Below are 22,176 nucleotides of genomic sequence, written 5' to 3'. Positions count from 1 at the left end.
CCTTTTTGTGTCTATTCCATTTTTCTTTGTTTTTGATAACTTCATACCTATAGACAATAAAATGTGACCATATATTCTCCCCCTTTTCCTTCACAACTCTTTCCCATCTTTCCTCTGCTAACATATTCCAACTTCATGCCCTTTTCTTTGTTTTTTGATAACCCACTAAGTCCAGTTAGTGCTGGAGCATGGGCATGGGAGCCTCCACTGAAGCATAGGAAGCTAACAGTGGCCATGTCTTCAATAACAAATGGCTCTTAACCTTTAGCCTGTAGCTCCTCTGTCAAAGGTGGTACCTGAAGATCATCTACCTCATCAATGCTGGGAATGTGGCTGCTTGACCTTGTATCGGTCTTGTGCATGTAACCACTGCTGCTGTGAGTTCATGGTTTCAATAACCATTTCTTAGCTAGAAGACAGCATTTTATGCACCCTCCCCATCCTTTAGCTCTTGCATTCCTTCTACCTCCTCTTCTGTGATGTTTCCCAAGCCTTGGTGGTGATGGGGATAAGATAGATGTCCCCTTTAAGGACTTCTTTTTTTTAAGGACTTTACTGTTCTCATCTCTCTTGTTTCTTCCAGCATATCTGTTATATAACTTCAGAATCATGGATATACCTTTTTTTTTTACTAGGTCTCAGGAACTTAGTGATCTCTGAACATTGTGGATCCTGAATAACCTGCATGAAGTAAGTTCCTAAGCAAATGCAGAAAACAAGAGGTAGTGCGTGCTTAATAGTATATAGTATATACGATGTACTGAGGATGGCACTGGGAGGAAAATCCATTCCTGAATTTTCTCTTACCCCTTCCATTGCCAATGTTATAGCAAAACTCAATGCCAGTCAAGTTACTGGCATGGCCCTAGCTGGCCTTGACAACTGCTCCAATTTGTCCACCCCTTAGTAGTCAACTGCTATCATTTTTTCCCTTTTAAGAAATAGTTGATTGGTTAAAATGGGCTTGGCACTATCCCAAGTAAAATAAGTAATGCACAAATGAGTAATATTTTCATTTTTCTTAAAAATTTCCAAAAACATTTCTAGAAAGATTTGTTGTATTTTTACATGTATGAGTCTATTGTCTGCATTTGTGTCTGTGAACCAATGCGTGCCTATTGCCTATAAAAGCCAAGATAGGGTGTTGGATACCACAAAACTGGAGTTCTAGATGGTTATGAGCCACAGTATGGATGCTGGGAATTGAATATAAGAGCTCTGGAAGAGCAGCCAGTACTCAAAACTACTGAGCCATCTCTCCAGCCCAAGTAATATTTTTCAAGGCTTCATTCAGCCAGAGGTTTAATTTACATCTGATATGTCATAAACTCTTTTGATCAAGAATATCCATGAAAAAAAGACAAGAAGTCAGATGGGTTCACGTCCAGCAAAGATTAAGAGAATAGAAAATGTCAGGACTTGTTACTTTAAAATCATCTGTCATGAGAAAAGCCTTCTCATAGAATAGTATTTGAACAGAGACAGACTTGTGACTGCCTATGGGAAGATGATCTTAGAGAGACATGCATACAGACATTAGATATCTACAGGTATTAGGAGCTGAAATCTCTCAGTAGATTCCAGGAATTGCAAGGATGTCAACAAGAGTATCAGTAGAGTGAGAAGACTCTCAGAGGAGGGGACAGAGAGGTGGGCGTGGGGACAGGCTGTCAAGGGTCTTGTGGGATCTCAGTTTTTTTTCTTCTGTGTAACCTGAGAATGTGCTAGAAACTTGAAGAGGAGTAGAGAAATGATCAGAATTGCATTTTTAATGGAACACTTGGACTATCAAACGGTGAAGAAACTGGAGTGGTCATCAAGAATAGATGCAGAAAGGCCAGCTGGGAGACTCTTCCCATAACCTGACTGACAGTGTTCTTTCACTACAGCATTGACAATGGAAGGATAGGATGTGGTCCTATGCCCACAGATAATGAAAACAGTGTTCATATGATTTAATGTAGAGCATGAGAAGGAAAGAGCCAGGATGACGCCTTGAGTTTGGCATTGGATGATTTTAGGGGCTCCATTCAGATCAAAAAACTTCATTTGCATCAGAAACATAATAGGAACAAGCAACAGAATGTTTCTCTGTCTTTGAGACATAGACATAGCAAAGACTCATGAGAAATGGAATGGGCACCAGGATTTGTAAGCAAGTTTACTCATCTGGACCACAGGGCTTAGTTTGGAGAACACAAGTTTGGAGAACACACCCTCTTGGGCTCTCTCCAGCAATTGCCTCTGAGTTGTGTAAATCACTAGATTTCCTTTTTTCATGTTGGTTGTTGAAAGCTTAATGCTATATTTAGTTAGTTCTCGTTAAATAATAAAATCCTAAAGTGAATGTCATAAATAGCAAAAATATGAGTGGCTAATTGCTTATGGGTTAGCTCTTTGAGCTGGGCTGGTTTGAGAGATTTTTCTCTCCTGCTGTTCTTATGTGGTTAATGTCATCTGGTAGCTCAACTGTCAATGGCTATTGGCTGGGTCAAAGTCTTTATTGGCTTTGCCTAGTGTTCATCACATGGAAACTGGGATCCAAGTGAAAGCAAGCAGTAATGGCAAAATCTCATTGAAGTCTACCTTTAGAAATCATAAAAAGTCACACTCACTGTTTCCTGATGCTCAAGACAAATCCACAAGGCAGCCTATTAAGCTTATTTTAATAGAAAGAGTTATAAAGAATTTGTGATCATCCTAATCCACCTTATGCCAAGGGATGGTTGGGAGAAGGTATGCAGAAACTGATTATGCAAATTTTATATTAGCCTCACACATACACACACGCACATACATACACACACACACACATACACACACACACCCTAGCATTTTGTTTCAGTGTCTTCTTCTACTTATTTTTGCATTACCTTATCCCTTCTAAACACTAGAAAGCTATCTTTTTTATTGTTTATTTGAGACAGGGTTTCTCCGTAGCTTTAGAGCCTGTCTTAGAACTAGCACTTGTAGACCTTGAACTCACAGAGATCCATCTGCCTCTGCCTTTGAGTATGTTGGTATTAAAGGCATGTGCCACCAATGCCTGGCTTAAAAAAAAACTATCTTAAATGTTGTTACTTTTTGCACTATATTATAATTTACATTGGAAATTTTTACCTTGATATCTGAAATGCCTTGGCTTAAAGGATTTGCTATTGAGTTATTGGAATTGCTTTAGGGTTTCAGAGTGTTGTGCAAATTCAAAGTTAGGAGATATTTCAAGGAGCCTAACTAGGCCTCTCCCCCAGAGATATTTTCCACTCTCATTCAGTGAAAGCAGAACTCCCAGCACATTAAGAGTGTCAGACCGTAGCAGTTGCCTTAAATGCTTTTGTTGTTCTCAATTCCAGTTTCCTTTCTGAGAATTCATGGCCTCAAGACTGACCATTGGAGAGAAACAGAAATTCCCAAGTAAGAAGATTTGAGAAGAAACTCTACCTTGATTAGGGGTTTGCTTCTTCTTCCAAGTAGCTAGAAATTGGAATAAATCTAAATCTTATAACCAATATTGATGTCCTTACTAGTTGGGAATTGATCTAATAGAATAAATCTAAATCCTATAGACCAATATTGATGTCCTTACTAGTTGGGAATTGATCTGTTATGATTTAACACATGTCCAGATTTCACCTAATGTCTGACTACAGAGTCAAATTCAAGGAGATCTATGGTTTTGCCGAAGACCAGCTGTCTGTGGACTCAGCTGACTCTTCCTGCTATGGTGGCTGCTGCACAGAGTTCTTCCTCTGTCATTTAGAAGGAAATGAAGGAAATGGATTTCCCCTTGAGAACACCACATTGAAATGGCAGGACTTGGATCAGATCAAAACAGGTCAAACCGTGAGCACTAAAAGGGACTCTGGAGACAGGGAAAAGAACTGCTTACCTTGATTCTTCTTCTTGGTGGACAAGATAGACCGCTGTTGGGTTGCAGAGAGCCCCTGGAGGGATGAGAAGAACTCACTACTTGAGGGTTAGTAAGTCTGAACACTAAGCAGCAAGAGACAACAATGGTGAGCACAATTTGACTGAGAAGTGGCAGTGGCTTTATCTATTGGCTAAGGAAGGGGTGATGAGTGTTTTCATCTCATATACAGTGAAGACAATTCCTCAGGATTTAATGTCAATTAGATATGAGAGGATTCAGGGTGAGTTAACTCATTTTTATAGGTAAGAACAATGATTTCGGAGGTACATTTTTCCCCTTTAAAGATCTCCATGAGGCTAACATTGACAGACGGTGTATGCCCTGTGCTGTGATGATATGCTATGAAGCTGTTAAGATAAAAAAAAAATACTGTCTTCACTCTGTGAGTGATGGAATAGAAAAAGAATGATGGGAAATCAACTAAGGTTGAAACTATGTATTAATGTGCAAAATTGAGTTCATAGGTGTAGTCCATCAATATTTTGTTATGAAAAATCTAAACATTGAAAATAAAAAATTCTTGTCAGTCAGTATCTGTGCCAAGGCTAGTTTCATTTATGTCGCTGTGACAAAATATCCTACAAAAAACAAACAAAAAAACTTTTGCGAGAACGAGTTGATTTGTCTTACAATTCCAGGCTACAGTCTATCCCTGAGTCATGGCAGAGGCTCAAACTGCTACTCACATCGCCTCCACAGTCCACAACAGAGAGAAACAAATGCTTTCAGGCCTATTTGTTTACCTGCTTGCTTTTAGTTAGCTTTTTTAACTCTAATTATATTCAGGAATCCCTGCCTAGGGAATGATGCCACACACAATGGGCTGAATCACCATACACAAATTAACGATCAACACAGTCCTACACAGATATGCCCATTGTACAACCTGATCTAGACAATTCATCATTAAGACTCTCTTATCAGGTGGCGCTAAGTTGTATTAATTGAATACCACAGTGCCCACTATTATACCATGTGATATAAATGTAAAAAATGTAACTTTATAATATAATAAAGCTTGCTTTTATAATGCATCTTCTATTAAAAACCCTCCATAGAAAGAATATGGCTTATAGTTACCAAGAGATGAAGACTAGGTTTGGAAAATAATCAACAGGAAAAGCAGGGCAGAAAATAATAAGTTCAGGCCACCTCATGTTACAGAAGCTCTGTGATTGGGAGCCCCTTTCTCCCTGACCAGGACCTTTGCAATTCACTCAAAGGACCAGTGCAGCTCTGGGAAGCAGCTGCTGTTGTTACAACTTGAAGGAGTTCTCTGATCTCTGGTGGGTGCAGGTAATTGGCTGAACTTATTAACTATGTGACTATCAGCAGTTTAAACATGTCTAACACTCCCATGGTGCTCCTGTTGAGGCTATGGTATAGTCTAAGATGCTGCGTATCCTTCAACAAATGCCTCTTAAATGTTCACAAAAAAGAACAGGAGGCAGGGATGGATGACCAGGTAGATGAGGAAATGGGTGAGTACGGGGATGGGTGAAAAAAAATGTAGGCTTGAAGAGCCTGGCCCAAACACACGTGGCAAAATCTGTAATCTTCAAGACTGTTTGTTTCTGCTCCAACGGTTCAGCTTGTACCACAAATTTTGGTTTTTAAGTTTCTTGGCTGCTTTTGGTGATGAAAGTGAGCTTATTGAGAAATAATATCTTAATGAAAGTAGTTAATAGGTAAGTTCAGGTGAAATCAAACCACTCTAGAATGATGGCTCACACTTGCAATGCTGGCACCCAGAAGGCTGAGATAGGAAGATAAGGTGATTTAAAATTTAAAAAAAATAGGCTCCCATAGGGGGTGGCACTATTAAGAGGTGTGGTTTTGTTGGAGTAGGTGTAGCCTTGATGGAGAAACTGTGTCACTGGGGGTGGGGTGGTCTTTGAGGTGACTTTTGCTCAAGTGCTTAGTGTGACACACAGTTGCTTCTGCCGCTTGTGGATCAAGATGGAGAACTCTCAGTTCCTTCTCCAGCACTATGTCTGCCTGCATGCTGCCACAGCCACCCACCATGATGATAGTGGACTAAACCTCTGAACTGTAAGCTTGTCCCAATGAAACGTTTTCCTTTATAAGAGCTGCCTCAGTCATGGTGTCCATTCACAGCAATAGAATAGATCTGTCCTAACTAGACAGATCACCAAGTTCAAGGTCAACCTGGGCTGGGTGATGTACTTAGACAAGGTTACAACATGAGACCTGATCTCAAAACTAACAAGAACAAAGTCACACTGAACTCCAGAATCTCCTTAATCCAATGTGCCTGGTGTCCTTATGAGAAGAGATGGGCATGTAGAGTCAGATGTACTGGGAGGAAGTTACCACATGACCATGGAGTTAGAAACTGAAATGCTGGTCACGAGAGTCAACAGATGCTCTAGCAAACCAGTCAAGGGTGAGAAGTGTACATTACAAGTTGCACAATGGGCATGGGACTAAACCCACCATGATTTTAGAGTACAGAACTTTCATATAACTCATTTCTTTTATTTAAGGCACTTGGTTTTCAGTGCTTTGTTATAGCATCTTAGGAAACTGATGCAGCTTGCTTTCCCCATCCTCAAAACAAGTAAGGATGGTCTGTTGCACCCACTGTGGCAGACTGGCTCAAAGCGAAGGTCCGCTACAAATTTTACTGGTAGATCTTTGTTGAGTATACACATTACCTGGCATATTTATTTGAAACTCTGATAATCAAATCTGTCTAGTCATTAAAATTAAAAAGGGGCATATTTCAAATAATTTAGGTAATCATAGAAGTAGCATGTTTTAGAATCTGTGTTAAATGTTTCTTTTAAAAGGTCAAAGCACACCTAAATTAAAGATACACATTATAAACTTAAAGTCAAGTTGCACAGTATAAGTGTGCAAAATTAAAAGATCTTGAATTGCAATCTGAGTTTAGATCAAAAATTTTAAAATAGATAAACAGTCGAATGGATAAAACCAACATTATTTTATATAATCTTTTAAATTTACAGCTTCATTTTGACCTCTTATTTCATCTTTTTCCTCTCTCTGAATAGTCTCAGGTAGAAAAATGGGAGGAGACTTGGGTTGTCTCACACTTGGGGTTTTATGTTAGATGCAGAGGTGTGACACGCCTAGTAATCAAGGCAGGGCACAGAAAATACCACTGACCCCACTGCCTGTCACCGATCCAACTATGAAGTCAAGGGGTGAGTAGGTGATGAGAGGCATCTGTGGACCCACAGACAGACCACAGACAACAACTATCCAGGACCTTGACTCATCCTTCATCTACACTCAAAAGAGACTGGGAGCAAATGAGGGAACTTGATGTTTGTAGACTATGGATGAGCTCAAAGTTATAAAACAGAACTGCTTTTATTATCAACAACAAATGGGGACTTATATAAACTTGGGGGGACATGGTTGATATCTTTCCTCTATTTTGTTTTTGTTGTAAAACAAATACGAGGACAAAGTCAGACACACAATGCTGATAAAAAGCAGATTTCAAACAGACGCCAGGAAGCAATTTTTCTCTCCCACTCTGAGAACCATTTATGTGTAGTGAGGCCAGAAAGACAAAGGAGAAGAATTAAACTGCCAGGTTGCGGCGGACAGACCTGGCATTTGTAAGAGCTGGCTCCTTAATATTTGAATTGGCCTTATTGGCTAAATACATTTATTCTTTCAAAAAGCTCATGTAATTATTCACACAAAGCTTCACATATGTATGTTCTCCATCAGCTCACGGAACAAATTAACACAATATTCAGGGAAAGCAAAGAGTGTCAGCATGGACAGAAACATAATTAAAGTGGAAGACACAAGGTATAGTGTTAAGATTTATCTTTCTTTTACTATCTGGGCAGTTTTCACCATAATTGTCTATAAATTGTAATTTTTGAGACTGAATGGCTCCTCTCTTTGCAGTTGTCTTGGTCTTTTGTATAATGCCGACCCCCAGTTATTGGACAGAGCAAATTCCACCATTCTCCAGCATGTGTTTCAGAAGAAGGAAGACAGGCTTTGGTTTACTCTACAGAGACTGATTCTCTCCTTTTTCTTCGAAGGCAGTGCCTATCACTAAAGCTAAGATATGTTTCTTCCAGATAACAGATTGGTGGATTTTGTTTCTTGAACCATTCAGCCAGTCTGTGTCTTTTGATTGGGGGATTGAGGTCATTTATAGTTAAAGTTATTACTGAAATGTACGTGTTCATTGTGGTTGTTGTTGATCTTTGTTTTGGTTGCTGGTGTTCTCAATGACACTTCGTGTTTTAGTTCTAATAGCTACCTGTCTCTTCTCAGTCTCTTGGCAAGGCTCACGCTTCTTCTTCAGTCTGGAATACTGCGTCCTGTATTTTCTTTAGGTTTGACTTGTTGAATATAAATATTTTTAGGCTATTTATATTGTGTAAAGCTTTTCTTTCTTCTCCAGCTATATCAGATAATTTTGCTGTGTACATTAGTCTAGGTTGACTGGCGCAGTCTTTTAGGATTTTCAGTGCTTTGTTCCGGGCTCTTCTGGCTTTCAAGAATTCCATTGAGAAATCAACACTGATTCTTATGTGTATTTCTTTATTTGTGATTTGAGATTTTCCTCTGGTGTCTTTCAATACACTGTCTTTGTCTTGCCTACTTGATGTTTTAAGTATGGTATGCTCTGGAGATTATTCTTTTCTGGTCTTAACAATTGGGTGCTCTGGACGAGTGTGTCATTTCATAGTTTGGGGAAGTTTTCTTCATGATTTTATTTGTGGTATCCCATATTTCATGTATATTCCTTTCCAGTGTTTTAATATTTTTTTCTCGAGATCCTCTTTTATCTTTAAGTATTGATATTCTACTTCTTGCTTGATTTGCTCTATTTATATGCTTTTCTTTTGAGTTTTCTAGTTGGGTTATCTGTTTTTTCAACTCTATCTTAATTTCAGTTGCATCTTCTTCAATGATTCAAACTATTTATAGAATTCTGTCTTCAGATTCTGATTTGTCTTCATCATTTCCTTCCTTCAGTGGAAATTTCTAGACTTAGTCTGTGGGTTCAATAGAATGATGCTGACATGTGCTCACCGCTGGTTAGAGATTCTAGGTGCTATTCCACAGCAAGGGTCAGACTTGCCTTAGGTCTGAGATTCATAAATGCCCTGGACAGGGTGTGAAACACTGCCCTTGTCTTAACAAAAGAGTAGGTTACCTGAGTGCAGGGCGTTTGTAACAGGAAAAAGGTAGGCAAAAACCCTTGGGGTAGAAATGTAGGCAGTGAGGCCAGGTCACCATGCTGCTGTTGTAGACACAGTGTTAGGGACACGTTTTTCACAGCGTCTACTGTTGTTAATGGAATTCGTAAATGAAGCAGCGGTTGTCTGGGGAAGGCTATTCATGTTAGTGTTCGTTATAGTTTGCTCAAAATTGTGTAACACGTTTTCCGTTTCCCTTGGAAAACGTCTACTCTACATCCTAACATTTAACCTGAGGACTTAATGGGGGCGACTAATGTGAGCTATAGGTGCTTGGCTATTTTGAAAGCAGGCCAACTTAATCTACTAGTACCATTTTTAGGCTCACAGGAAAAGGGGGAAAAGACAATTAAGAAACACAAGTAACTAGTGTACTTTCCTTGAGCGTTCTTAGTAAAAAAGAAGTGTGTATATGTTTTTAAAATATGAAGGTCTGGTTTAAATAAAATATTTAACCCTTCAGTATTTTAATATATATTTTAAGGTACAGGGCTTTGGGTGGGGTCTGCTCTATTGCAGCCAATATCTTGGCATGTTAGCACACACAAATCTCTGGTTTATGAGACACTGGGAGCAGTTACACAGAGGGTGGGGTAGACAAAGCAAAAGCAGTGTTTAAATCGTGCTTGGAAAACATTTGGGATTCAGTAGAAGCCAAAACCATGGGAACTGGCCTATATCCTTAGGGCTTAAAAGAGATCCAAATAGGGCTTACCATGGAATGGAAGTATGCAGAGTACCACACCTCAGCCAGACAATCAGGTCTCACTTGTGTGTAAACTGGCTGTGCGCTCAACTCTTACAAATCCGGGCCTCAGTTACTTTACCTGTAAATATGCATGAGTTTCTAGCTCTTCATGGTAATAAATCATTTTAATGGGGTCTGTTGGTGAGCACAGTCTCTTTACTTACTTTCTTGGGGACTCTGTAGTGTGAAGGCTCTGGCTGTGTTTGTGGTTTGGACTTCTGGGTTCTCACCCACAATCCCAATAAGCAAAGGACCGTACGGCAATTATAAACATTGGCAGCAACATTAGGGTACCTACAAATCTCACAGGTGTGAGCTACTTGGAAGACTGGTTCATCTGGGTGTTGTGTGTCTGGACATATCCTGCAGTTTAGTGGTTGTATCAGTACTCAGAGGAACATGTTTAGGAAGACGTTGTGGATCAGTATGTGGTCTCCTTTATTCCCTAGTGGTGGCAATGGCAAGGATGCAAAGATCAAGAAAGGCTGACTTTCCTGACGGAGTTCCTGCTATCTGCAGGGTCCCTCCACCAACCGGAAGCTTTCCTTGACCTCATTGACCCTTTGGAGCCACACAATGAAATCAAGTCAGGGAAGCGATTAAGTCTGAGATGTCATACGATTTGTTCCAGGAGATAGGATTAAATTGTTCTGCCCGATTCAAAGGAGCGTCATTTGTTTATGTTGCTGTTTTTAATTATAAGACCAGACTTGTAATTAAAATCCAACTCAAGGGTTGAATTACAGAGTTAGCTTTGCATTGTATGTTAGGGTTCTACTGAAAGGGTTTTCAAAGATAAAGACAGCAAAATGTACTTCTTATGAAGGAGTTATGGATTTGAGTATATTGAGAACATTAGCATGCTAAAAAATCAAAACCAACCCTCAAGTATCAAATGTCTCGTCTCCCATGAAGCAGCAGTGGACTTCCATCTTTCTATCTTTATTTCTCTTTAAAAATTCCTAGGTTTCTTTTTTTACTCTAAAAAAAAAAAAGGTCCTCTATTCACCACCTCCCCCAATAAACTTGTCTTTAAATAGTTTCCAATTAGCCAATCAAGGTCCCAAGGGTGAGTACATCAGTCTCTTTCCACGGCACTGGAGGAGATGAGAAAGAGGTTGAGTAAGTGATGTCCTCCTCCGTGGGACTACTTAAAGTGAGAGTCCAGATGAGTCACGAGAGGCATGGGAAGCGGTGGAGTTTTCTCTTCTGAAGAGAAGGGAACTTTTCATATTTCCAGCATATTCTTAAAAGAGCATGTGTATTTCTGAATGGTTAGGTTGAAGACACTAAATTGCCATCTTCTATATCAAATATGGCTGTGTTTCGGTCATTTCAATTTCATACGTTCCATTGTTCCCCAAAGTTTTTAGAATCAAGTGGACTAATGTTTTAGACTGTTTAGGTGTGTGTCTCACCTTTAACACAAAGGATCTATTCTGCAAAACAAGATAATTAAAGCCAAATAATGCCTCAGAGAATGGACAGTGTGATGGATACCGTTCCCAATCCTGAGACAATAAAACAAGAGTAGATGTTTGCTGTGCAGCGAGGTCCGGGTCTGTGCTCTTTGCGCTAGACCCCAGTTCGCGAGCTTCGGGTAAGGGGCTGGAGGTTGAGAATACTCATGCAGATACAGACTGACACACAGACCTTCAATCACTGGTACCAAAAGCCCTTCTTTAATAGCACCATGGAGGCTTAAATACATTGCAGTCAATGGCCAACAGGTGAAAAATCCCATCTTCTGTTCCTCTAGGCTAGGCACAGCTTGTAGTAATGCTAATTACAAGGCTCTAGACAGGGAAGAGCAGCTGCAGGCAGGACTCATTAATCCCAACAGATATTTGAATGAATTGTCACTTATATGCTTCTCTGAATTAAGTTCAGAGTTCAGGTGTAGATGTGACTGAGGTCCACACAGTGTAAGGTGCAGCAATAAGGAAAAGAACTAAGCAGGACAAGCGTCTCAAGAGCTCTAAGTCACAAAGCACGTGGGGAGAGAATTCCTGTCACCTGAAGACCATTATCCCTAGTGAATATAGTCACTGGTTTGGTTTAGATTCCTGAGTCAACATTGTATTTTTCTGTTTTTTTTTTCTGTTTTATTTTTTTTTTTTTTAGAATTACACTGAGTAAATTTCGGATTAAAATGGGAACGGGAATAAGATAATGCTACCTACAACATCCTGGGTGGTTAGTTCTACGAAAGATGGTATGACGTACAGCTGCCATAAAGAAGGCAGGGATGCTTGTAAGGATCGCGCTTGGGAAAAGCTTTTTGGAATCCCTTTCTTCTAACACATTCTACCATGTAGCATGCCTAATGCCTTTTATCTTCTGCATGAAGCTCCCAGCAGTGTAGGTTTTTAAACGTCCTCATGAGCAGGTTTAAGGTTAACTAAGAGCCTTGTTGCTTGATATTCAGAGCCGGAGTCAGATTCGGTTCCAGGTAATTGGACATTACAGAGCTCATGCTGGAGTTTTAATAGACGCCAGATGAAGCTGCGCATGCATGTTGGGCTTTAGAGGATGCCCTGAGGCAAGCACTTTTCTTACTCCACACAGCTAATTTCTGGTTGGCAAAGGACAGAATTAAGATCAGTCATAATATTCCCTTGTTTTCTTATTCCTTGTACGAAACACTTAAGCGTGCAAATCCTACCACGGATTGAATTAACTCGTAGGTCTTGGAAACGTGTGTGTGTGTGTATGTGTGTAGGTGTGTGTATGTGTGTCTCTGTCCATTTTAGAAACGTATCAAAGGAGGGTTCATGTTCAATCCCCTGCTAAATCTACTCACTTCACAGAGTAGAGTGTGTGGCACTGAAAGGGATAAGGTTTGGATGGCCTTCGGGTGCAGGTCCCATTTTCATTGAGATATGCCTGCTGTTTGCTTTGCTTAAAGATTTGGCTCCATTTAGAGACTTTGCTCTTCACTCTTTTACAGATACTTCAGGATGCTTTAGTACGGCAGCTTCCACAGATTTACTGGTAGAGGAAGGGAAATGCTTTGAGGTCACTGCAAAACTGGGTGCCAGGGAGCTTAGAATTCGGGCAGGACTGAATACTCCCACTGTTTTCCTTGTCTTTCTCTACAGGCCCGGGACTTGAACGCAAACCCTCCTAACTGCGTTTGCAGTTCTTTAGTACATATCCCTGTGAGCTAAGTCCCCAGTGCCTCCCGACAAATGTACCAGCCATTGTAGTCTCAGGAAACTCGGCCATCAAAGTACCCCAAAATAAGCTTTATTGCCAGACAAATGTCATATTTGATACATAGACCTACAAAAACAAACACAACCAAAATCCATAAGATTTTCCTCACAAATACTTGATTACAAATTTACATTGTTTTTCTTTTTCTTTTACTTATTAAAAACAAACAAAACAAAAAAGCCCCCAAACATTGGATATAGCTGGTTACTACTCTTTGGTGGACACAGGTGTGAGAGGGATGATTGGCAGTCTGTGTGCGCTTTGGCCATTTCATGGATGAGGTTTCAACGCCGGTCCAGGGATGGGTTCTCTGAAGAGGAGAACATGGATGTGTGCTCTTACTGGGACCTGCTGGTGGAGCATCTTTTCAAATGGCTAAAGCAAGCTAAACATCAGTTCATTTTACAAAGGTATTTCATACACAATAAGCTATGATAAAATGAGGCATATGGTGTATAACTACAGTATTAATGAAAAATTCTAAAAAAAAACACATGGGTTTTAAGAAAACAAATAACATCAACATATATTCCTTGGCTGCGTGGCATGATTGTTTGCACATATGGCAATCCTGAAATAGCTTGTACCTAATAAATGCACCATTAATTGACGACAGCACCAAACGCGACAGAACGCCAGGTGTTCCTCTTCCGAGGAACAGCCGTTCTTCAGCTGCCTGGGGGACCACAAGTGTGCAGCGCGCCCTGGTAAGAATGAGGTGTTGTGGGCGGCACATGTGGTCCCTTGAGGTTAGGAGAAGGAAATACAGTACAGTTTGGCCTGCAATGCTCATGGTCTCACAAGCAGTCAAGGTATTTTGCTACAGAGGTCGAGTTTCCTCTACTGTTGCCTGGTGGAGTCTGGTGATGTGAAACACTGTCACGTGAGCTGCTCTGGCTTTCATCTTTGGATAGGATCAAACGACATTCCTGTCTTTTAAAACATCGATTACACTGCCCGTTCAGCTCCGTGAGACTTTCTTACGAATAGTCAGGGGCATACCAGTTGGAGGGCTGGCAGAGAAACCAAAGGAAACATCTCTTGAATGTACTGGATTTTTTTTTTTCAAAGCACCTCTAAAAGAAATAGCTCAAATTTATAAATCTAAAGAAAACCAAGCGAGTTTCCCTTTTTGTTTACATAAGTTTGTTCATTTCTCCATATATTACTGCATTAAAATAAATAAACATCTATATTTTTTTAATTAGCAACTATAGCAAAATACCCAAAGTGTTCCAGACTGCTAACAGGAAGAAAGCTCACATTATTTGTGCATTTAGTGCCATATGCTGATCTCTTGAATATTTAGGTTTCTTTTTTTTCAATATATTTTAAAATGAAGTTATATAAAAAATACAGTAACTATGTTTGCCTTTGCACTCAAATCTTTGGCCATACTGGAGCCTAAATTATCCCTCCCTGTGAGGGTCGACATTCCAAAGTCTGAATCAGGGAGGAAAGGAACAGAAGTCTTTTTTTTTTCTCTTTCCCTCTATTTAAAATTAGTCACTGACATTCCAAACACTTCTGAAGGCTGGCGGTGCTGGGGTCGGAGCTGGGACCCAAGTCTGCCAAGGGCTAATACAGTTCAATCTGCAGCTTCATTCTGAGAGCCTCCCCCAGCACCCCCAGGAGGTAGTCAACCTCGTTGTGTTCCTCCAGCTTCCGAAGCTCCTTCTTCCCATAGAGTGGGATGCTGCTGATTTCCAGTGTGTAAGTGCCGGGGGTGAGCTTCTTCTTGGCCGTGTGCAGGTAGCTGAGCCCATTCCTTTGGTGGATTCGGAAGACGCCTTCGTCATTCCCTTGGGAGATGACGTAGCGGATATGGTTGTTGAGGGGCTCAATGGCGGGCACCAGTTCAAGGATGTGCTCCTTGGAGCCAAGGCCAGAGAGGTTGAACTTCATGTTGACTGGGCTGTCCATGGCAACGCTGTCTAGGCTGATGTGCTCCACCTGGGGAAAGAGCGCGAACACACTTGAGTTTTTACAGGGCACACAGTGGACTCCAAAGCCATCCATGGCTGGTGGGTGACAGTCACAGTGGCAGGTTTAGGTTGTTCCCTGTCTGGCCATTAGCTGTCTGTCAAAGAGGCTGTTGTAAAGAGAGGTGGGACAAAGCTTCATCCCGTGGAGGAAGCCCCCCCCCCCCCCCCCCCCCCCGCAAATCTTCCTGACTCTCACCTGGCCCCAACAAGATGATTAAAGTTACAGGACTTAGGCCACATAGGTAGGTCTTCTGATGAGTTTATAGGATATGGTACTTATCACTCAGTAATTTTAAACTGAGAGACAATCATTTTGATCTGGTGTCATGGCCCCTCGTAGTTTGCCCATGTTTCAGGGGATGGCCATGTACTTGCACGCCTATGGGCACATACTGGATACAAGTATATCCAGTGGGACATTAACTAAAGAAGTGGGGAGGGGAATAGGTTGTGTCCGGAGGTTCTCTGCAGGGAGCCGGAAGGCAGAAAGGGGGGGTCCATATGATCATTACACATTTCGTACATCTGTGAAATTGTTCCACATTTTAAAGAAGAAAAGGACAAGTTAAGAAGTTGAGTCTAATTTTATCTTTTCTGGGGTCAAAATGAGAAGACTATTCAACAGTAGGTCTTGTACCCACAGAAACCATCACGCTCAAGGCTGGGCTCTGAGTTTGCAAAGGGTCTCAGAACACACCGAGTCTGAGCCAAGATGGGTGAAAGCCAGCGCTTAGGGCCCAGATAACAGGATCCGAATGTGTCAGTTGGGGTGTGAGGTAGGACTGCGCTTTAGTTACACACGCCAAAAAAGCCATAATGCTTTGATGTGGGTTTGTGCTCGGGTGAGGCTGTGGCTATGATAGCTAAGAGAAACCCATCATTATTTAGACAGAATTATGTTTCATGTACCACAAGGGGAAGGCTTTATATCTTGATGAATGATTTGTCATGATTACACATCCTTGAATACTTCAGTCTACTTAAAAGTAAATGTAATATTAACTTGTTATTTTAAAACACTATCAGAGATTTTGGGGCTAAATTAGCATAGTCCTATAGATAAGAAAAATTTCGGGGACCGAGAAAACTGAGACAAGCTGGCAACTGACACAGCCAGTTACTTGATGACTGTAGTTTCTTTTTTGGCTGTTTTTGTTTTGTTTTCGGCAGGAGAAATTCTCAGCAATATTAATTGGAAAGAGAGGTGACTTGTGAAATCATACTGTCTTGGGCCTCAGGGAAATCACCAGTATCCTTATATGTGGGTTATTAATCTCTGAGAGTTAGTAGCATGTGTCCTATAAGACACAAGGGCTGAGGAACAGATCCAAACCTACGCAGCCTTGGTCCAACCTTACTTACTGGAGGCTGGGAAGTTAGACCTCTAGTTCTTAACAAAAGAAAATTATTTGAAAACAAAATTTTATGATGGGTAAGACCTATAAGCACAGAGCAGGTGACCGGGCTGGGGGACCCACTGGAAAGTTAAAATCGACAGTGTCTTGTATATAACCGGGAAAATTCAGAATCATTTCACTTATGAATTATTTCCAAATAATTATTTCTCAAGCGGGCATCTACTTTGTGGCACAAATTAAGACAAATTGACTTAGAACTGAATTGTTGTCTTCCTCAGGGCTTTGTGTTTTACACATCATCCCAACTAATTTTAATTTTCTTATCTTTACCACACTGGATCTGCCAATGGACCCATTAACTATGCAGATAGACTGAACTGTGCTGAAGCTGAGAGCCTATAAATGGCACTGAGACAAGATGATGTGGGAAACCTTTCTTATTTTAGCAAAGCAGGGTTTCTACCCCGGGTCTACTCACAGCTGAGGCTGGCTCAGGCTCCTGCACGCTCCTCTTCTGCCTGCCGTCTTTCTTGGGGTAGCCATTGATTTTGCACTCATAGCATGCTTCCGGGGACAGGGCATTTTCCTCATCCACCTCCGTGTCCGAAGAGAGGTACTGTCCTTTGTTGAAGCCCATCCCCGAGACACAGTGGCTGTTCGTGAGGAAGAAACACGATTAGACATTATTGTCAGCTCAACAAGTCCATAAACATGGAAGCCATGGAGCAAGCACGGAACCACTGTTTCTCAACCTCTTGAGGGAATGTCAAATGGTCCTTTCATAGGGTTCGCCTGGGACCCTCAGAAAACACATATGTTTACATTATAATTCATAACAGTAGCAAAATTACAATCATGAAGTAGCAATGAAAATAATGTTATGGTTGGGGGTGGGGTCACCACAACACGAGGAACTGTATTAAAGGCTCACAGCATTAGGAAGGTTGAGAACCATTGCCCTAGACTCTTAATCACAAAACCCCATCTTCGTGGTTCTGTTCTTTACCACACAGAGAGTGAGAATTCCCCTTGGTTTGAAACAACAAAATTCTGAGGACGAGCCCTGCGCTGCCTCAGCTTGAAATCCGAACTAGACCCAAGCACGGAAAGGTAGATTTACTTAAGGACCGAAAAGCAGCACTGGACGTCCAAAGACAACGGTAAGAGAAAACTGCTGCTTCGCAAGCCTGAAGCTGGTTCTTATTGCCCAGGACAGAGATCCCTGCTTTAGAAGCTGGCATTTCTGAATTCCTATTTTAGTTAGCAAGGAGGGGCAATGTGTTGGCTCTGAAGGGACCTGTGCTAGGCCCAGACTTTTTCTGTTACATGTGATGGTATAGCAGTTGGGGGAAGGTTGGTCCATGTCCCTTAGTGCTGCCTTGTCTATGATCTCTTTCAAAGGAGATGGTCCCTATCTCTAGATTACCATCTTCTGCATCACTGAAGAACACCCCTACCCCCTGGGTAGAAGGGTGTGTGGAGCTAGCACTCAGTAACGAGTGGGAAGATTTGAAGTCAGTTGCCCAAGGGGAGCCAGCCTTGTAGAGAAGGACTGTTCCCTTCCTGGACTACATAAAACCAGAGGAGAAGAGAAAGAGATGAAGTCCTTCCTCAGAGATTGCTGGGCTCAGCATCAGAAAAAAAAAAACAAACAAAAAAACACAAGTCATTTCCACGTTGACCTCTTGCAGTAACACACGTGCTGATAAGCCTTCGTCCGGCCTTGAGTAGGAATGAATCAATTGCAGCCCTTACAAGGAGCAAGCAGTGATAACTCGAGTCCTCGGCTCTTTACAAAAGAAGTGACTCTCACTTCTGGTGCCCAAGTCCCAACACTTCTGTCTCTTGGGCGGGAAGCAAGGCTGCCTTACCCCTGTCCCACTCTGAAGTAGCCAGGCGGGCAGCCGCAGAGGTAGCCCCCTTCCGTGTTGGAGCAGCCATAGCTGCACGGGTTGTTGGAGGAGGAGCACTCGTTCACATCATGGCAGGCGCTGGAGAACTGGTCAAAGGAGAACCCGGAGGGGCAGGCACACTTGTAACTCCCCAGGGTGTTGTAGCAGGAAGCGGAGCCACAGGCCCCGGGGTTGGAGCACTCGTTCTCATCTGTCCAAGGAAAGAAAGAAGAGTTTACAGGGGAAGGGGCCTGGACAAGGAAGAGGACGCGGGGGGGGGGGGGGGGGGGGGTTGGTCTCCACGGACCTATCAATTTATAGCATAGATAACTTAAAAAAATACTGTTTTGACTGACTTCAAAGCAGTCAGAGAGTTAACTAAAAAATACTTCAAAAACACATCTTTAAAGGCAAAAACAAAAACCCCAAATCAAAACAAAAGAAAACAAAACCTCACACCACCCTTTTCCATTTTAGAAAATTTGTATTGTTTCTGAGTATGTGGGTAGCTCTTAGGGACCGATATTTGCAGTTTACCTAATGAATAATCCTTTGGTTCTCTTTAACAAAGGGTTATTTCAAACGCCATTATTTTAGAGACAGCAGATTGGTATTGCCAGGGCTTGGGGGAGGGAAGAAGCGGGAATAATGGCCGCTGGGTATGGGGTTTCTCCTGGGGGCTGGCAGCTGAGACTATTGGGGTAGGTAGGTGCTGCATGTGTCCCTGGGAGGGACACACTGAAGCCATTCAGCTGATGTGATAAAAGGGTGTGTGTCATTCTATTATCAACATTTGTGTTAACTGCCCCTCAGCACGTCCCCACGCCTTTGTGGTTATGGGAGAGGGAGTCTATGGAAAATTCAGAGCCTTTTATGAAAATATTGGAAATGGCCCTGCTTGACTCTGTTGAACTAAGACTGGTTTTAACTGCTCCGGAGCCTTCCTGGTGCAGACCGAGCCTTCTGCGAGGGTTGCATCCCGCCATTAGCTCACACCGAGCTCTTAACCGTTAAATGCTCAGCTTTGGCCCGTGGAAGCCTGGCAGGAGCACCATCACAGGTCTGTTTTCAGTTGCTGTTATCACCGATTCAAGGCCCCATGGTGCTTTTGACTTTGGAAATTATGAGCTCGCCTTTAACTGTTGGCTTGATAGATAGCCCTGGGTTTGGCTCCTTTGAGCTTTATTATAACCCAGATTTCACCCTGGGCACAAATCACATCTGGTGCATGGAATTCTTTCCATTCTTGTGACTGAACATGGAGTGTAGAGTGTCTGTGGACATATTTCAGCCGAGGTGGGGAAGCAGGCCCATCTGTGAGTATACATATCCAGGGAACACAACGATTACAGGGTGTGGGGGCGGGGACCTGCAGTGGCTCATGAGATCTCCTAGACGGAGATGGGACTCAGCAGAGGCTGCTAGACAGGAAATTGAACTTCATTAAGCACAGGATAGAGGCTACCCAAAGGGCAGGTAGTAGGTGCACTTTAATGAAATGAGCATAGTTTTAGAATTAAATGAGACAACTTAAGCGTTGAACTATGAGTCATCGAATATAAAATATGCTCAGATTACCTAATGTATGAAATCCCCAGCCTTTATTACACGCAGAGAAAATACATAAATTCTCAGTAACTTGGCTTCGTGGGACCTGAATGTGACCAGTGTTTTATTTCTATATTTGAGAGACTTGGGATTCTGCCCCAAAGCTTCATCCCCCTTGATACTTAGTTCTCACATGAACATGCCATATTTCTCTTCTAACATGGCATCTAAATTAGATTATAACTTAATGCCATGTTCCCACTATGACTTCATTCAGGCATTGGGTTAGGATGAAAAATTACCAAGAAAGCCAATTGAATTTGAATATTACGCTTACAAGAACATTTTAGAACAGGATAATGTCTCTGGAAGCATTGAAAGATCTCATATGTATATGCTATAAATATATAGCATGATAACATTGTATGTGTTTAGTAAAGTATGGCCTTGTTTGAGATATGCTGTCAATTAAAATGCCTTGCTAGGCTATGTTGGGATTATTTTTGAGAAGTTTACACTATAGAAGGAACTGAAAGCGATCAGCAGTAAACAGCAAAAAAATTTGCATACTGAAGCATTTTCTTCACGGGCAAGGGTTTGTAAGAGTCATGCATTTTCAATTCTGAACAATCACAATACGTGTCAGGGGTTGAGAATGCTACCCACATCTGGACAGTCTATGTTCTAAACGTTCTCTTGATTCCCTGGGCTAACTTACAGGAAACTGACTAAAAGTGGTAAACTTTCTAAAGTGGGAGTTTGGGAAAGGCTTTTCCAAAATGGACACTTTCAAGAGAACTTTTCCTTTCCTTGAATTGGTGGCAACGTGAATAGTACCATAAACTTACGAGTCTCCGCTTGACAAGAGTTTGCTGCCCTGACTGACAGCTTCGGCTGTGCACTAGAGGCCTCTGGGAAAACTCCTTGAAAGTCCTCTTCAGAGCCTCCTACCAATCACAGGGCACTGATACCAGCAGTCACAGAAAATCTCAACTTTGTTATGGTTCTTTTACTTATGCGAACTTGTTGCTTTTGTTAGCTTCCTGGCTGGGGCAATTTCTCTCTGTTTCTGCCAAGTATCTGAGCTAACGTTCCAACTGTTCCATGGTTTAAAGGCAAGAAGAGTGCCGGCTTTATCAGAGGCCAGCTGAATCCCTGGGAGGACCCAGAACCTTGGAAATCAGTCTCTGCTTGTCTACCAAGGGAGTGGCTGTTTAGAGATAACCATTTTAGGAAAGAAAAGCTCCTAACCAACCCTGGCAATTGGGAAGACCTGCTTATGTACTTTTGATCCCCTTTCTGGGTCTCGCTGGCCTTGGATTCTCCTGCTTTAGTCTGTGGGTGCTGGGACTGAGGGCACACGCTCCCACACCTCATCCTTGGCGGGCGCTGCTGCCCTGCTCAAGGTGTTTCTCTCCTCAGAAGGCACACGGGTCTGGATCAGGACTCGGGCAGCCTAGGCTAGAGCACTTAACTCAAGGTATTCATGAAAAGGCAATGGAAATGGTACCTAATCCTTTCAAATACCACTCAGGCAATTTCAAATAGAAACTCCACAGTTACTAGAAGCCTGTGTAGAAAGTTTTGGACTGGATGTTTATAGGTCATTTCAGAAGTGTAAAAACTTGAATCCATGACTTGTACGTGCTATCATTTCTATTTAAGTTCCCCTTAAACCCAAGAATTCCGTGTGAGATAACTTATAGAGAACCATCCTTTCGTCTTACGTTTTGCAGAGCTAACCCAGAAGCCTACGGTCCTTATTAAAATGATGGCCTTGGGAGTTTAGAAACATGGTAATCTAATAAAATTCTACACCATCTCTACTAGTCAAAACCACTATTGTCTGTATGGTAAAGAGCTTGCCAGCACTTGGCCTCAGTATATGAATGAATGTATCAGGTCCTAGGCAATTCTACGACATTCTCTCTCTCTAGTTTGCTGTTTTTACAATCTGAGAGCCCAGGCCTGGCACCCTAGATCTTTTCTCTTATCTCTCTCTCATTTCTCTCTCTCTCTCTCTCTCTCTCTCTCTCTCTCTCTCTCTCTCTCTCTCTCACACACACACACACACACACACAAATTTTCTTTGAAGGAAAAAAGGAAGTGTATTATATTTATGAAAAAATTTTGATTGGCAACTTCATTCATTGCTTTGGTAATCATCGAAAAACTTAAGTTTTACCCCTTTTATTTCCCCAGCTGCAGGTCTTTAATTTTTTTAATTAATTTTAAAGTTAGTGTATAACGTAATGGTTTTCATTTGTGAC

The 22,176-nt window shown here is 41.7% G+C and overlaps 1 protein-coding gene across 2 annotated transcripts in view; it reads right to left on the bottom strand.

The window, feature by feature from the left end:
• Positions 1 to 14,523: 14,523 nt before the first annotated feature.
• The window catches only part of LOC121440619 (fibrillin-2-like), a 197,161-nt gene continuing 189,508 nt past the window's right edge, over positions 14,524 to 22,176 (bottom strand). Inside the window, exons 63-65 of one of the 2 annotated variants that reach the window (XM_041641392.1) lie at positions 18,338 to 18,569; positions 16,945 to 17,119; positions 14,524 to 15,076 (exon numbers count right to left, since the gene is read on the bottom strand). In XM_041641392.1, the coding sequence (XP_041497326.1) occupies positions 14,702 to 15,076; positions 16,945 to 17,119; positions 18,338 to 18,569 (782 nt within the window). In that variant the 3' untranslated portion in view covers positions 14,524 to 14,701. The remainder of the gene's footprint in view (positions 15,077 to 16,944; positions 17,120 to 18,337; positions 18,570 to 22,176) is intronic. The other variant, XM_041641393.1, reaches the window with a different exon arrangement.

The sequence above is a fragment of the Microtus oregoni genome, unplaced genomic scaffold, assembly GCF_018167655.1.
Source record: "Microtus oregoni isolate MIOR12 unplaced genomic scaffold, Mior012 000069F_ref0000032, whole genome shotgun sequence".
NCBI classification, from domain to species: domain Eukaryota; kingdom Metazoa; phylum Chordata; class Mammalia; order Rodentia; family Cricetidae; genus Microtus; species Microtus oregoni.
Note: the sequence above shows the minus strand (reverse complement) of the source record. Positions and strands in the feature narration are given on the sequence as shown.